The 16219-nt window shown below is 36.3% G+C and overlaps 2 protein-coding genes and 1 long non-coding RNA gene across 3 annotated transcripts; all 3 read left to right on the plus strand.

Moving 5' to 3' along the window:
• Window positions 1–396: 396 nt before the first annotated feature.
• LOC133833948 (uncharacterized) lies at window positions 397–11894 on the plus strand. Its single transcript, XR_009893225.1, has 4 exons — window positions 397–864; window positions 992–1058; window positions 11150–11191; window positions 11733–11894. It is a non-coding gene; the product is annotated as an uncharacterized LOC133833948 (long non-coding RNA).
• Window positions 1883–5213, plus strand: LOC133777658 (uncharacterized). Its single transcript, XM_062217351.1, has 3 exons — window positions 1883–2146; window positions 3810–4664; window positions 4743–5213. Exons 2-3 carry the CDS (start codon window positions 4152–4154, stop codon window positions 5211–5213), a joined length of 984 nt encoding a protein of 327 aa, XP_062073335.1. The 5' UTR covers window positions 1883–2146; window positions 3810–4151.
• On the plus strand, window positions 5007–6424 carry LOC133833947 (uncharacterized). The gene is made up of 3 exons (XM_062263524.1): window positions 5007–5480; window positions 5559–6061; window positions 6158–6424. Exons 1-3 carry the CDS (start codon window positions 5352–5354, stop codon window positions 6297–6299), a joined length of 774 nt encoding a protein of 257 aa, XP_062119508.1. The 5' UTR covers window positions 5007–5351; the 3' UTR covers window positions 6300–6424.
• Window positions 11895–16219: the final 4325 nt, after the last annotated feature.

The following is a 16219-nucleotide window of genomic DNA, read 5'->3' on the forward strand; positions in this document are numbered from 1 at the left end:
AATTTTTAGATTATTTAAATTTTGTGATTTATTTTATTTAAATGTTAAGTGTGATGAATTGTTTTATTTAAATGTTGTTTATTTTATTTAGTTGTTGTTTGTTTTATTTGATGGTTTGTTTAATTGTTAGAATTGGTTGGTATAATCTTTTGAATTTAAAATTGTTAATTGTTTGTTTGGTTAATTAATTTAATAAGTGAATAATTGTGTAACATGTTTATTTTTCTATTAGTGTTATATTTTAAATAAGTGTGATAATTGAGGTAATTATGTGAGTTATGGTTGAATGCACTAAGGTGCATGGTAGATAGTGATGCACCCTAGTATTTTAGTGTGTGCTAGTATATGGTAATAGGGTGCACATGTGTGGATTTTCTACACATTTTATAATTGCCATTTATTGATATTTTTGGGTAGTTTATTTTAATAAGTAGGAAATTAAATAAATAAAAAAAGAAAATAAAGGATATGGAGAGAGGGTGGACGTGTAGTGTAAGATATTAGGGGATTGTTTGATATTTTTTTTCCATTTTTCTTTTAAGAGAATAAAAATTTAATTGGATGAGGATAGACATTTTGGGAAACTATCATTTGACTCCAATCCTTTATAATAAAAGAAAAATAAAAAGGAATTATGAGAAAATAAAATAGAAAAAGGAAACTTACCATTTTGTGTTTGTGAGGCTTTATTGAGAGAGTTGAATAAAGGGGAAAGGAAAGGAAGAGAAGGCATTCTTCCTTGTGGCTGTCATGACCTAGAGAGAGAGAGAGAGATAGAGAGAGAGAGGGTGGTGTGTAGAGAGAGAGGGAGAAGAAGAAAGAAAGGAAGAAAGAAGAAGAAGGTGAAGAGGAACCCATTTTAGAGTATGTTTTCTTGTATTTTTGGTTTGTCAAATCTCTTTTCTTGATTATATGTTATTGACTTTGTTTATTTGTTGTGTGTGATTGGATTCTTTCTCCTCCTCATGGTGGTTTTCAAATAAAACCCTAGGCTTGAACAAGGGGTGTGAAGTTTGGGTGTTGATCATATTGTGTTCTTGATTTTACAATCAAGAGAGGTAATGGTCTTTCTTAGTCAATATATTGGTTTTGATGGGTTTATCTTTGAGGTTTTTGATGGTGATGCTAATGGTTGATTATTGTAGGATTGATGATTATGATTTGTATTTTTAAGAGAATATGATTTGTTTAAAAAGGGTTCATGGGTATGATTGAGAAAATGGATTTGATAGGGTTTATAATGAGGATATATATGTTATGTTTATATTGCTATGGTTATCTTTTTTTTAATCTTTGATTTATGTAAAATGGTAAATGATGATTTTAGAAATATGATAAGAAATATGTTAAGATTGTTATAAAGGCATGTTTATGAGATATGGTGTTGATGAATTTATGTATGTTATTGCCATTGTTATTGTTGTTGGATTTTCATGTATAGATTCAAGGAATAGAAAATTTGGTTTTATAAGATTTCATGTGAATATGTTAGTAATATTCTTAGAATTATGTATATAATAAGAGTATGATGAGATTTTGGACATGTATGATTTTATGTGAAATTTTTGGGATAAAAGATGAATCTCATGAGAAATTAAGCTTGCTGATTTTTATAAATAATTGGGTAAAAGTTTGATTTAAAAATGATTTGCATGCATAAGTAATGTCCTTGATGTTATGTTAATTTTATGAAATTAAAAAGGGTAACTCCATGAACTAACCCTATTCAGCCCTATATTTATAACTCTAACCCTTAGTTAAAGTTTTTCACATTTTTAACTCTTTAAGACAAAATTACCCCTTTTGTTAAACAAACCAAATAAAACTCTTTCAGATTCTTCCCCTTCCCCCTTCCCGTCAATTGAAAACCCTCCCTCCCAAACCCAGATTTATTCCCGTCGAAGCTGCGGTGGTACTCCGGCCAGCACCCACCTCGTCCCTCCTCCCACTTGCGTCATCATCTCCACAGCCACCAGCCCCTTTTACACTCTTGGTCCCGAACCCACGAACCCATCCCCTCCGCTTGGTCCCGACGCTGAACCCACCCACATTTCAGCCATATCGTCGAGCCCACGTCGCCGGAGCCCAAGGTTTACAACACCTAAGACCCCACACTCCCCTTGCAAGCCCGATACCCTAGCCCAAGGTATTGTTGTTGGGATCCCTTGTTGTTATTATGACTCCTTTGTTTATTTTGAATTTGTACTTTGGTTAAATTTCTAACTACTTGAGGCATGTTTTAATTGGGAAATAAGGAGTGAATTTAGTGTGAATTTGGTGTGAAGTGAAGTTATTGTGAACCATATGTAATTTCAGTGTGAACAATGTGCGAAATTGGTGTGAACCATGTGTGATTGTGGTGTGAATTTAGTGTGAACCATGTGTGAAGTGAAGTTGTTGTGAACCATATGTAATTTCAGTGTGAACAATGTGTGATTGTGGTGTGAACCATGTATGAAGTGAAGTTGGTGTGAACCATGTGTGATTTTAGTGTGAAGAGTGTGTGAACAATGTGAGAATGATGTGTGAATTTGGTGTGAATGGTGTGTGAACCATGTTCTGAACTTATGGTGAATAATGTGTGAGTTATAAAAGGAAACTACACTAACTAACCATATTAAAAGTGATTCTTGAACCTTTTCTTGATTATAATAAGCCATTATTAGACTTATTTCCTTGTAGTGAGGCAAGAGTATGATGAGAAACTTGTACATACTGTCAATATCAAATTGTCATGTCTTATTTTGAAGTGTTGAAATAATTTCTAAGTGATGTGTATTATGGTATGGCCTCGGCTGAAATCATGAATATATATACATATATTTCTTTAATATAACCAAGAAAAGGTTGACTAGAATGAGGAATGGGACTGTATTTTGGGAACTTTTGAGGAAATAATATTCTGGTTGTTGTGGGGTATGCACTATGATTAGGCTTGTTTTAGTTATAATAACTGTTATTTAAGGATGTCTCTCACATTAGTTACCATATGTACTAAGTGGTCAAGAGTAAGACATAGCTTATGGCAATGCTGGCCAGAGTTGCATTTGGTTCTGCAATTGTAGCCAAGGTGGTTTAAAATTAAGGTGACAACTAGAATTTGCAGTTGGTACACGTGGGGCTGCAGAATTGGTTTGACAATCATTTTCTGATGTGTTTTAATCATTACACCTCTGATGCAAATGATTGGCTGAGTTATGGAAAACTTGTACGGTAGATGGCTGGTGAAAAAGGTAGAGAATAGAGAAAAAGAGAGAAGAGAAGCTCTGTAACTCTTTGAGAATAGCGAATTGAGATGGCAAGACTAGCAAAATGAACTTAGGAGACCTTTATGCTCTGAACTCCCCTGTGTTTTCTTTACTTGTCATTGTTGCAGTGTTTGGTATTTTGGTTTTGGTGTGATTTGGTTGCTGTAGAGTTTCTAAACTAGTGTACATAAAATGTACCTCAATGGTAAATTTTTATATGACCCCACAAATGTATTACCGAAAATATATATTTTTACTCTTGTTGTAAAAGTTGTTTAAATGTGGAATGGATAAATCTTAGTCACTTTTATCTTATTAAGTTATGTGTGAATTGGGTGTGAATTAAGTGTGAATCAGGATTGAAATATGTGTGAATCGGGATTGAACTACGTGTGAACTGTGTGTGAACTGTGTGTGAACTATATGTGAACTATGTGAGGTTGGTGTGAATTTGGGTGAGCTATGCGTGAACCATGTGTAAATAATGTGTGAACCGTATGTGAAGAAAGTGTGAATATATTTGAGTTATGTATTAAGCGCTTATTTAATTTACCTTTTCAGATGTCACTCCTCATGCTTCCTACTGAAAGGCATTATCCAGCAAAGGCTGCGTATAGGGGAGGGAGCATTATGAGTACAATAATAGCGAAGTTCACGACATTTGACTTGTTGGAACGAGCGAAACAGTCACCATTCAAGCAATTCTTCTTAGCTCCGCCTCTATAATATTCTGGAGTTATTATTCACCGGTTACTGCTTAGGAGAGTTGTTGGTAGAGGAAAGAACGAATATTGCTTGAATTTTAATATTTGTGGTCAGAATACAAGGTTTGGAATTAGTGAATTTGGTTTGATCACTGGATTGAATTGTGGAATTTCTCCGGATCAGGCAAAGTATAAAGAAATGACCAAGAGTAAAAGACTTCTCCAGACATACTTGAACAATAAAGAATGTTTGTCTTCTGAAGAGTTGGAAGATGGATTCAAAAGGTGCGATGTGAAAGAAGACGTATGGAAATTAGGTCTATGTTTTTTGGTAGACTCTCTTTTATTATCTAGTGAACCAAAGAAGAAATGCTTTATTGATGTCCTTTCCATGGTGGAAAATGAAAATGACTTCTTCAACTATCCTTGGGGGAGATTATCGTACGAGAAGACATTATTTGGCTTGACAAAAGATATGGAAAGGCTAAGGAATAAATACTTGAAGAATGTTGAGCAAAAGAGAAAAAGACCAGCACCTCAGTACACAATTTATGGTTATGCCATTGCTCTGCAATATTGGGCCTATGAAATTTTCACAAAGTTATCTGCATTTGCTGATCAACAACCCCTTGCCTTTCCAAGAATGCTTAGCTGGTCAGCGCATAAAATGCTGAAAGAGAAAGATATTGAAGGTGTATTTAAGAAAAAAAGTGTAAGTCGTTAAGATTTTATTTGATTTTGTGATTTATAAGTAATGTTTATACCTTATTAATTTATTATTTTGTTGCAGAATCTTGTGAAGGCCATGCTCAATCCAAGACCCGAAGAGAAAGAATTTCATGACTCTATTATTCAAGGACCAGATGAACTACTCATGGGACGTGTTATTAACTTTGTAGACGATGATGTGGAATTGGAGTTTGAAAGGGAAGAACGTGAGGAATCTCCCACAAAGCTCGATGTAGCAGATGGGCATCGTCACGAGCAAGACAAGAAAGAGATACCAACTCCAATTAACACCCACCATGAAAAGATGTTAGCTGATATTGACACTTTGAAAAGTAACCAACAAAGAATGGAGGAGAAGTTGGATTATCTAATTGAATTAGTGCTCTCGCAACGTAAAGGTAGTGATTCTGAGGATTCATTATCAGATGAGCATCTTGCTTCACCACACCATACATTTATTATGGAGCACGTTGTTGGAGAAGATAGCCCTAGCTGTAAGGTGGTATCTCCTGGAGATATGGCTGGGGTGTAATTCAAGAGAAGGAGGGTTCCAACGAAAATAATTTTTGGTTCCGAGTTTACTGATCCAACTAAGAAGAAAAAGAAAGCAAAGACAATTGTAACTGATCCTTGTGAAATTAATCCCCTACAGCCATATGACGAAAAGCAAATGAGACATTTTAAGAAATGGGTAATTGGTTTAAAAAAGAATGATAAGCCTATTTCTCTCTTGGCTGGTTCGTGCACTGTGAAATGGTTTATTCAGCTACTTACACCACGTACATGGCTGGACGGACTGGTAAGACTACTGAAATAATTTTTTTTTTAAAATATATATAATTTGAATGTACATATACTTATAATATTTGGCATGCAGCACATTGATGCAGCTTTAGGGTTGATGAAAGAACGAGTGTACACTTACAAGAAGCCTTACTCCGAAAGATTCACCATCGTGGATTCTATGTTCCAACAGTTCTTCGAACCACATTGGGAACAATTCAACAAGAAGAAAATCAAATCAAGCTACATTTGGCCACAAGAAGTGCTTGATTACTTGGTAGGTGATGATAACAATTTCAAAAGGAGTTGGAAAGACATTGACGAAGTGTTTACCCCAATTAATTTTTCTGGGACACATTGGGTGTTGTTAGAGATATCATTGACAAGCTGTCTTATAAAAGCTTATGACTCTGATATCACTGTGGTCTCCAACAAGGAGATTGAGAATAAAATGAGCAGATGGGGAAAAATGCTACCATTTCTAATTCAATCCAGTGGGCTGTTAAGCCATAGGAAAGATGTCCAACTACAAGCACAGAAAGTGCGTTTTGAGTTCACAAGACTTGGCACAGAAAAAGTGCCACAAACCAAAACTAGGTATAACTCTGTTAACCATATTTATATTAAAAGACTTTGGTCTTCCAATAATCAATATGGTCTTCCAATAATTAAAAAACTTTATTTCCTTTGCAGTGGCGATTGTGGGGTATATGTCATCAAACATCTGGAGTACTTGCTAGCCAAAAAACCGCTATCCGAAGTAAATGACGACAACATGGATTTCTTTAGAAAAAAGACTTGTGTAGATTTGTTTTACCATAACTTACAACCATAGTTGTCTTTTATTTAAATATATGTATCTTACTTTTGAATGTATGAAGAAACTATGTCAACTTCATCTCATTAAATGGTATTGAATGACTTCGTTTATTTCATCTTAATAGTGGAATGGATAAATCTTTGTCACTTTTATCTTATTAAGTTATGTGTGAATTGGGTGTGAATTAAGTGTGAATCAGGATTGAAATATGTGTGAATCGGGATTGAACTATGTGTGAATTAGGTGTGAACTAGGTGTCAATTATGTGTGAATTATGTGTGAACCGTGTGTGAATAATGTGTGACTATGTGTGAATTAGGTGTGAATATGAATTAGGTGTGTCCGAAACAACAAACTTTAACACAAAAAGTCATATTACTGAACCAATCTAAAAATTCAAATTCCGCAATTGAAGAGTACAAAGTAAAACAATAAAAGTACAAACTAAGCATGTCTAGACGGCGGGGGACAAACAGTGGTGCACGTCACTCGATTGTGGCCCAGGACACCACATTTACTACATCTATGTTGTTTTCTATTCTTCTCACCCTTTGATAAACGTCGTTTCTTCTTTGGGCGACCAGCCTTCTGCTTCACTAAAGGAGGAGCTATCATCATACTTCCTATGTCATTTGGTATCACCCAAGATTCTTCATTACCCAGCGTATATACAGATCCACCATAGGATGACAACCACGCTTCAACTATGTAGAATCTGGAGCATAAACTATATGGACTAATGCCACGATCTCGAGCACTAGCTAGAGCGTGTTCACAAGGAAGACCTGTCAAATCAAATCTTCTACAACTACATGTTTTCCTCCTCAGGTCGACATCTCCATCAAGATCACCATCCAATACTGTTATTTCATACTGACTAGACGGAAAAGAGAATGAGGTAGTGGACTTGTCTGCTAACTTTCGCAAATCAGCTTCCACTTCTGTGGCAAGAGGACTTGTAGCCGCTGATGCTGCAGTTCAACGCTCGAAAAACCATTTTTGTAAAGTGTGCTTCATAAATTCCATGAGACAAGTAATTGGGCACCCACGTGCCTCAGCAATGACATTGTTCCAGCTTTCAGCAATACCTGTAGTCATTAAATTATATCGATGACCAGGAAAGAAAGAATGAGCCCACTTTTCAAAACCCACTTGATTCTCTAAGTATTGAGCAATTGCAAGATCTTTGAATTTAATCTTCTCAAAATGGCGTAAAAACTCTCGCTTTCTATAAGCTTTCGCTGCAAGGAAGAATTCTTCATGGCAATGGTCAGTTTTGAACTTCGCACGGATATTCATGCTAACATGATGTATACAAGCACCGTGGTGTGCCTCAGGAAAATTTTTAGTCAAGGCACTTGCTATACTAGTATGTCTATCAGACACGAATACTAGATTCTCCACTTCACCAATCGCTTCCTTCAACCTCAGTAGAAAATACAACCATGAGTCATTATTCTCTGAGTCAACTACTGAAAATGCAATTGGATATATTTGCTTGTTAGCTTCTTGTCCCATGGAACATAACAAAGTACCTCCACACCGAGTAGTCAAGAAGGTTCCATCTACACATATAACTGGGCGAATATATGTTTTAAACCCCATTATAGAAACACCTAAGGCCATGAAGTAATATTTGAACCTACCTTCATTGTCCATCTGCAAATGAGTAACAGTTCCACGATTTTTTTGCTCCATCATGTATAGAAATGAGGGAAGTTTCTGAAATGATGATTCTGGTGTACCTCTTATGTAAGCCAATGCATGCTTTCGACACCTCCAAGCTTTAGCATAGCTCATATGAACTCCATATGATAAACTCATATCTTTTACAATTGACCTTGGCTTGTAATTAACATCATCACCCTCAAATTTTCTCCTTATGACATGTCCAATAAGCCATGGGGATGCCTGACGGTGATCTTTATGTCGAACATCCAATGAGCATGTGTGTTCACCGAAAAATTAACGAACCTCGAACATATTGGAATAACCAATTTTGTAGCCCTCAACCTCCATTTGCATTTATCATCAACACATACTGTACATCATATATTTTTCGCAGACTTTTTTACTTTAAACTCAAAGTTTTTCTTTAATGCATAAAGATGGAGTTTCATCTTCAACTCTTGCTTGTTCTCAAATATTTGACCCTCTTTTATTTCCCACGAATTGATACTTGAAGAAGATGTCAGTAATTGAGCTGTTGAGGCTGAAGTAGAGCATTTTTCCCCTTGATTCAACAAAAGTGGAGTACTCCATAGATTATCTTCACCAACCTGTCTTACTTTACGACCTCTATTATTTGAGGAATCATGGCTCTTCAATACTTCATTGGAGGTTTACTGTTGTAAATTATGCTTCACAAGTACATCATTGCAGGTAGACCTATCAATATTTTCATTATCATCTGAGCTTAATGCATCATTATTATCATCATCACAAATGTCTTCATTGCCATCTGCATCATTATTATCACCATCACAACTGTCTTCATTGCCATCTGCATCATTATTATCATCATCACAACTGTCTTCATTGCCATCAATGCAAAAATCATTATTCACTTTGGTTTCAACTGGAGGAATAGTATACAACTCACGTGTTTCAGTAACCAAAGGATCATTACTTCTCTTCTCTATAGTAGACACACATAGGGGTGTCCGATGATTGATAGATGTTCCTATCTCATCAAGAAAAAAAGCAACATCATCATCATTACTAATTAAAGATGGAGGGATACCTTTACTTCCAAAATGATAGATTACATTTAAGTCAAGATCAATACGAGACTTGTCAGCTCCGATTAAAGTATACAATTGATCAACAAGACTATTGTAAGTGATAGTCTTTGGCACCTTCATACCCTTGCTTTGTTTAGCACTAAATGACCAACCTTCATTCAAAACTTGTTCCCACGATCCATTATATAACACTACAATATTTATATGTGTTTGACCTGTATAACATATGACAAAAGGTTCGAAATCCAAAAGTTATTAGGTAAAACTAGCCAAAAGAAACAAGAAATAAATGTGTGAACCAAGTGTGAAACGTGTGTGAACAGTGTGTGAACTGTGTGTGAACCCATAATGAATTATGTGTGAACCAAGTGTGAATCATATGTGAACCAAATGTGAATCATGTGTTAAGTACTCGTGAACCAAGTCTGAACCAAGTATGAATCATGTGTGAACAAAGTGTGAATAATGTGTGAACAAAGTGTGAACGCAGTGACCTAAATTGCAAAAATGTGAACCAAGTGTGAACAAAGTGTGAATAATGTGTGAACAAAGTGACTTAAATCGCGAAAATCATTCGAAAATTCGTCATCTCAACATAAAATTATCTCTTTTCACAGATTTTTTAGTGTATAGTAGTTCCAAAATTCTATTTAAACTATTACACAAGACACCCATAACCTATAAATAAAAAAATACTTACTCATTATAAAATCAAATGTTCAATCTTCTTCAAGTTTGGGAGATGATTTTTATTTAATCTTCTTCAACTTGGGTGAGAAGAAAAGAGATGTGGGAGATAATGTCACTTTCTAAATCTTTGTGCAAAAAAATGGTGATGACCTTTGAGATTTGATGATTTGAGAGAGAATATGTTTGCTATATTTTGTGAGAGTAGATCATTTCCATGGCTGCTAGGTACGTGCAAGACAAATAAAAGAGAGAACAACTTAATATCTATTGAAGGGTATTGATGTCTTTTTAAGTGCCTATAAGGTCATTAATGTGAGAAACATTAATGAGAGGTTATGGTTATAAATATATAGTGAAAAAGGGTTAATTCATGGAGTTACCCATTAAAAAGGGGGATTTTAAGCCATATTAAAATGATATTTTACTCAAATAATTACCTACAGAATTTTTATTGAATTTTTGAGAAAATCTGAGTTTTTAAATTGAATATGGTGATTTTTAAAGATAAAAATAGTTGCTGGAATTTTTGTAAGAAAATGTGAAGTGAGTTTCACTAAAATGAATTTGATGAGTTTTTAGAACAAATTATTTTCCTAAGTTATGGTAATATTGAAAATGGTATTTTAAAATGGTAGGAATGCATATTTTGATAAGTTTTGATTTTCCTTTATTTTAATTGAGAAAAATATTTAGATTCTATTTATTTGTGATTTTTGAAGAAAATAAGTGGTGGCTGAAAATTTGTTTTAAAAAGGTTAAAAATAGTTATTTAATTGTCACATATGGATTTATGTTACATAAAACTAAGTCTTAAATAATTTAAATAAAAATATATTTTCCACACTTAAAAATATATTTTCTCACATCATTTATGTAACACAATAATAAAATTTATTTTTCTAAAGAAACTTATTAAAAATAGGTATTTTAATTAATTCCAAGTTTTTGGTTAATTCCTTGTAATTTGAGATTAATGAATGAAATTGCCACATATTTTATTTTTAAGCTAAATCAAATTATTTTATAAAATAAAATAATGTTTTGAGAAATTTAATCAACTTAGAAATTTTAAGAAAAATAAAGCATGTTATATGTCTATTTTTTAAACAATAAAAGTAAGAAATGTAGAATTATCGTTTTTGAAAACATCACAATTACGTAATGTTCCCACGTGTGCATGTTACATGCAACTCCACTTTTACGTCCAAAATTATGTTTATTATTCAACTAAGTGGTTTTTATAAAAGGGTCATGCATGTAAAATAGGTAAAATGAGCATTATTCTTTTATGGCTTTATGTGTAGTTAAGGATAATTGCATGTTATGTGTAACTGTTATTATGTGTGAATGGCCCAAGCACATGTGAGTTGTATGGAAGGGCAAAATAGTAATTTTATGAACCTAAGAAATGTTGTTTTGATTATGATATAGGCTCGTTGAAAGATTGTGAAAATTTCTTAGCTTGGACCTGAGGTAAGGAAGTTAGATAGATTCTATGATTTTATGCTATGAATGGTAAGACTGTTGTATGAATGAATTGTTATGAAATATGAATGTCATAATGTGATGATATGTTGAATATGATATGTGTATGGATGTTAGATACATCAAACAAGTTACGATGTTAGATACATCAAACAAATTACGATGTTAGATACATCGAACGAGTTACTATAGCTAAAAACGTAACTCCTAGGGCGGACGCGCCGAGGTTATTCAAGGACCAGAGACTCCTGTTTACCTCATAGGGTGACATGGAAAACTAGCGAGCCATGCTCATCATGTATGCTATATGATTGTGATATAATGATATGTTACGATTACATTATGATATGCAATGATGATATGTTACGATTATGTTATGATATGTAATGATGATATGTTACGATTATGTTTTGATATACCATGATGTTTTAGATGAACGTTGGTGTTTGTATTTGTTGTATTCTTACTTGCTTATTTGTTTGTACTTCCTTACTGGGCTTTTAGCTCACCCCTCTTACTTTCCTTCCAGGTAGCAAATAGGATTTCTTTATGGCACGCGTGGTGACGTGAGGAGTTCTATCATCATGGGGTGTATGGCGTGGGGTAATCCTATGGATGGAAAAACGATCATCGTAGAACGCCATTTAAATTATGTTTTGTTATAAGAGACTTTTCCTAAATTTTCAGTGGGACTCAGTTATTTAATTTTTGTTTATTTTGAACTTTGCATAAAATTTATGTTTTCTTTTAAAACTAATGGCGCCAACTTGCATGGTTTTAAGAAAGTCCCCACTGAGACTTTGATAATGAGTGGTATTCTTTTACAAACTATGTTATGCGAATGTTTTTTTTAAGTATTAGCTTAGGGCGTTCTTTACAATGCAGTTAAGAAAACCATTGTTCCCATAGAGCTTGTATGCAGGGCAGAGCCCAATATGTTGTATTGCAGGGCGTAGCCCTTTTTTTGAATTTGTTCATGTTCAGTATATGTTTTATTATGCTATGAATGCAATTATGTAAATGTTCGGCGAGAGCCAGGAACGGCGCAGGCCGAGGTCGGCAGGGGCCGGGAACGGCGTTAGGCACGTGGAGTGCAAGGCCGAGTGCGACAAAAGGTCGGGAGCAGCGTTGAGCACATGGAGTGTGAGTTGCCAGGGCGAGACCCTAAAGGATACTTGGGATATCCTCACGATGTGGACCGCGAACCCAGGGCCTGGTATAGTGCCTGGGACGGCATGGTCGTATGTGCTTTGCCTATTGATATATGCTAAGTGTTTGTTATGCATATGTGTTCTGCTTGTGAGGGTTTTCTTGTTGGGCTTCAGCTCACGGGTGCTCTATGGTGCAGGTAAGGGCAAGGGGAAAGTCGACCAATCATGAGTACAGAGAGCATGAAGTGGCGTGTACATGTTTGGCCTGCCTGGCTGCCACAGCCAGTGGATTTTGGGAGATGGTTGTACTAAAACCTAGATTTTGTCGTCTAGTCAACTTTGTTTGTACTTATATGTTGTAAATATTTCTAAACAGTTTTTTGGATCCCAAATGTCAAACACTTTATGATTTACAATAAATGGAATTATTTTCAAAGTTTATAACTCTGTTTATGATTTAATTACACTTTTGACTTAAAACCTCGATTAGCGAGTTAGATGCACGTTTTAAACTCACTTATTAACGGCTCTAAGGCAGTAAGGCGTTACAAACACAGTCAAGAGGCCATTAACGAAACCATTTCCATGGAGACTGACCAAATACTCAACCAATGGCTGAATGAGATTGTTAGCGTACATTACCTCCTGATGCTAAATAATTAGCTTTTGATTTTCTGCCATCGCCTTACCCTTTTCACCTGTCTGTAGGGATTGCTGACCATGACCGCTGGCTGGCACCGTGCGAGTGCAATGGTGTCCAAAACTAAATTTTTTGACACCAGGCTTGCTGAGGCTAAGTGTAACGCCCCAACTCCAGGGACAGTTACAGAGTGCCTTGTAAACAGTGCTAAACTCGCTAATCGAGTCATTTGGCCAAAAACGTGTAACTAAGTATGATTAGCGGTTTAGGGATTAAATTTTTTGGTTAAGATATAACGTTTCATTAGAACGTTTATTATATACATTGGGATCCCAAAAATATAATTTCAGAGTCTATTACAAGAAAATATTTACAACAGGCCGATCTAAGCGGCAAAACAGGGTTAAACCCTAGTTCCTCTTCAAACCTCGGCCGTGGCGGTCGAGCAGCTGCATATATACACATCATCACCTAATCTCTCCAACTCAAGGATGATCCAGCTTTCTTTTGCCTTTACCTGCACCACATAGCACCCGTGAGCCGAAGCCCAGTAAGAAAACTTAATATGCTCATGAACAGTTATAACATGTCATCAGATCATAAGGCACACGCCTAGCAGATATAGCTCTAGTCAAGCAGGCAATAAATCCATGTAATGATGGGTATCCAGGATAAGAAATCCTGCCCTCCTGAGTGGATGACTATCAAGTCAATCTCAATCAGATAAGTGAGTTAACACTGGTGATTCCAGTAACCATACCGGCTAATAGCCCTGAATAAAAGAGTGACAGTGGTACAAGTCACTAAGGTGGGTTCCGCTCCCTTTATAAATAAGTGATCCTTTCACTAGTTTACACATGATAGGTGCATGATTATTAGTCACCAACATAATCTTCCTCATAACCCTAGAGTCATATCTATGGAACATTGTTCCCTAGCCATGTGACAAGCAGTCACCTAGGCCTTAGGCCCTGGCTCTGAGTAACTAGTCCTAGACTAGCCAAGCGCTTATAATTTTCATCGACCTTCAGGTCGGTCCAGCATTAATACCCCATATGAGTCATTCAACGCTGATATCAATTAGATCTAATCTTCATTTGGCTCGGCATTCATGACGCTATGCCATTTCTAACTCTTAGGTCAGTATCCCTGACTAGTCAGTACATATACAAGTAAGCAGTGCCACCAAACATATATCATATGTCAAATATCCAAATAAAGGGCATTCAGCATGCTTACTCAATAATTACTAGCACAATTAGGATCATGCATAAACATAGAGGCTCAAGCTCTGAACAATATCACACTCAGTATACAAAGCATGTCCTAATCACATGTTTCTCGTGCATTACATTTAAGCATCTAACATGCATCAAAAATAGCCATGCATGTCACATATACATAGGGTGCAGTTTTATTACTTCAGGTTCGAGCAAGAACTAGTAAAAGAACAACCCTTGAGAACGATCAATCCTTTGATCCTTTAGCGGTCACCTAGTCATAACCAAATATGGAATCCCATCAATAAAATAAATCATAAAAAGGTTTACAATCTAAACCTCACTCCCGGGATCCATCCCACACTCTAGGGACTCTTAATCTACCTAAACGGGGTAAAGGAACCAACCCCCGAGCCTTAAAAGTCCTCCCGAGCCCTAAAATAAGCTTGCTGGAAAATACACTAGCGATGGGGCACTGCCTAGTGGCGCTGAGAACCCCAGAATCAGCCCTGCCTAGTGTGGCGTGCTGACCCTTTGGCACACCCACATGGGGCCATTTTGTAAATGAGCATTCCTTGGTGCTTGATCATTAGTCAAGTCTTGCACCAAGCAATCTCATGGGATAGGGTAGTGGCAGTTTTGTAATATTGCATATGTCTCCCAGACAAAAATCATATATGTTCTTCGGAAGACTTTATTTCTCTAGAATGCTCCTTAGGGGGAGGTGACCTAGTGACTTAGGGAAGCACCATGGCCATCAGCAGATAGGGGCCAAAGCTGTGTACTCCCTTGCCCTATCAAGGCTATATATTAATAAAACAACATTTATCCATACTTGCCCCTGTGAGCTTCCTTGTTGCTTATGTGTTACTTGTTGTTATCTTCGTTGGGTCATTGCGTGCCACTTGCCTTGTTGTGTGGATGTTCCTAGGAATGACTTGCTTTGTGCTTGCTCATACTTTGTTATTGTCTGTTGCATGTCCGAGATGTGTATGTGGCTAACCGCTGAGTTTGTTTGCCTGTAGGTGTGTGTTTTAGGCTAAGTTGCTAGCTTGAAGAGTCTGCAAGTGCCGCACGTTCCGTCTAGTTGGAGTACCCAAATAGCCGACCCGTGACACCTAGCGCTGAGGCGCCAAGAATGGCGTTGGGGCGCCATCAACAAACCAGAAACTTTTCTGGTCTTCTCCCCTGCGATTTCCCCTGAAAAACAAACCTCCAAACCAATCCCAAACATCATCAAAACATCAAATTCAACCCCCAAACTTCATCTACATCACACCCTCATCAAAACCCAAGCAACCAAACTCAAGAACTTCCATTAATTCTCAACTAACACATCAAAATCCTCAACTGAAAACTTAATAGAAAAACAGGGTATATAAGATTTTCATGGCTGAATTTCCTTACCTCAAGCTTGATCTAGACCCCCTTCAATGATTGAACTAAGTTCCTAAGCTCCCACCTTTGATCTCCCAGCTTGTTACCTCAAGTTGGCTTCAAAAATTCCAAAGGATGAAAGAGGAGAAATGGTGTACGGGTGAGGGAGAGAGATGAGGATGATGATGCTCTGTTTTTACAATTTTCCACAGCCTTCTAAACTCAAGGGCTGATATATATCTTAGGGGTGAAAAGACCATTTTGCCCCTAGATCAAATAAAGGCTTCTAAAGACTCCCAAGGGTAAAATCGTCATTTCCTGCCTATCTCGTTAATTATAATTAACATCATCCAATTCCTGTTATTCTCAATATTCTCAAACACCAATAATTCATATCCCATTACCCTCTAATTCCCAGCAACGTTCTAATCACCAGATTACCCTGAGACTCACTCCGAGCCCCGAACTTAATCCCGTTATGACTAGACCGAAAACTTGCATTCCATGATCGTCTCATGCCGAATGGCTCAAACCAATCCACACATAATGTGGTATTATTTATAATTCACCCACATGCACGAAAATACACAATCACGCCCTAACCGGGCCAAATTACCAAAATGCCCTT

The sequence above is a fragment of the Humulus lupulus genome, chromosome 5 (assembly GCF_963169125.1).
Source record: "Humulus lupulus chromosome 5, drHumLupu1.1, whole genome shotgun sequence".
Taxonomy (NCBI): domain Eukaryota; kingdom Viridiplantae; phylum Streptophyta; class Magnoliopsida; order Rosales; family Cannabaceae; genus Humulus; species Humulus lupulus.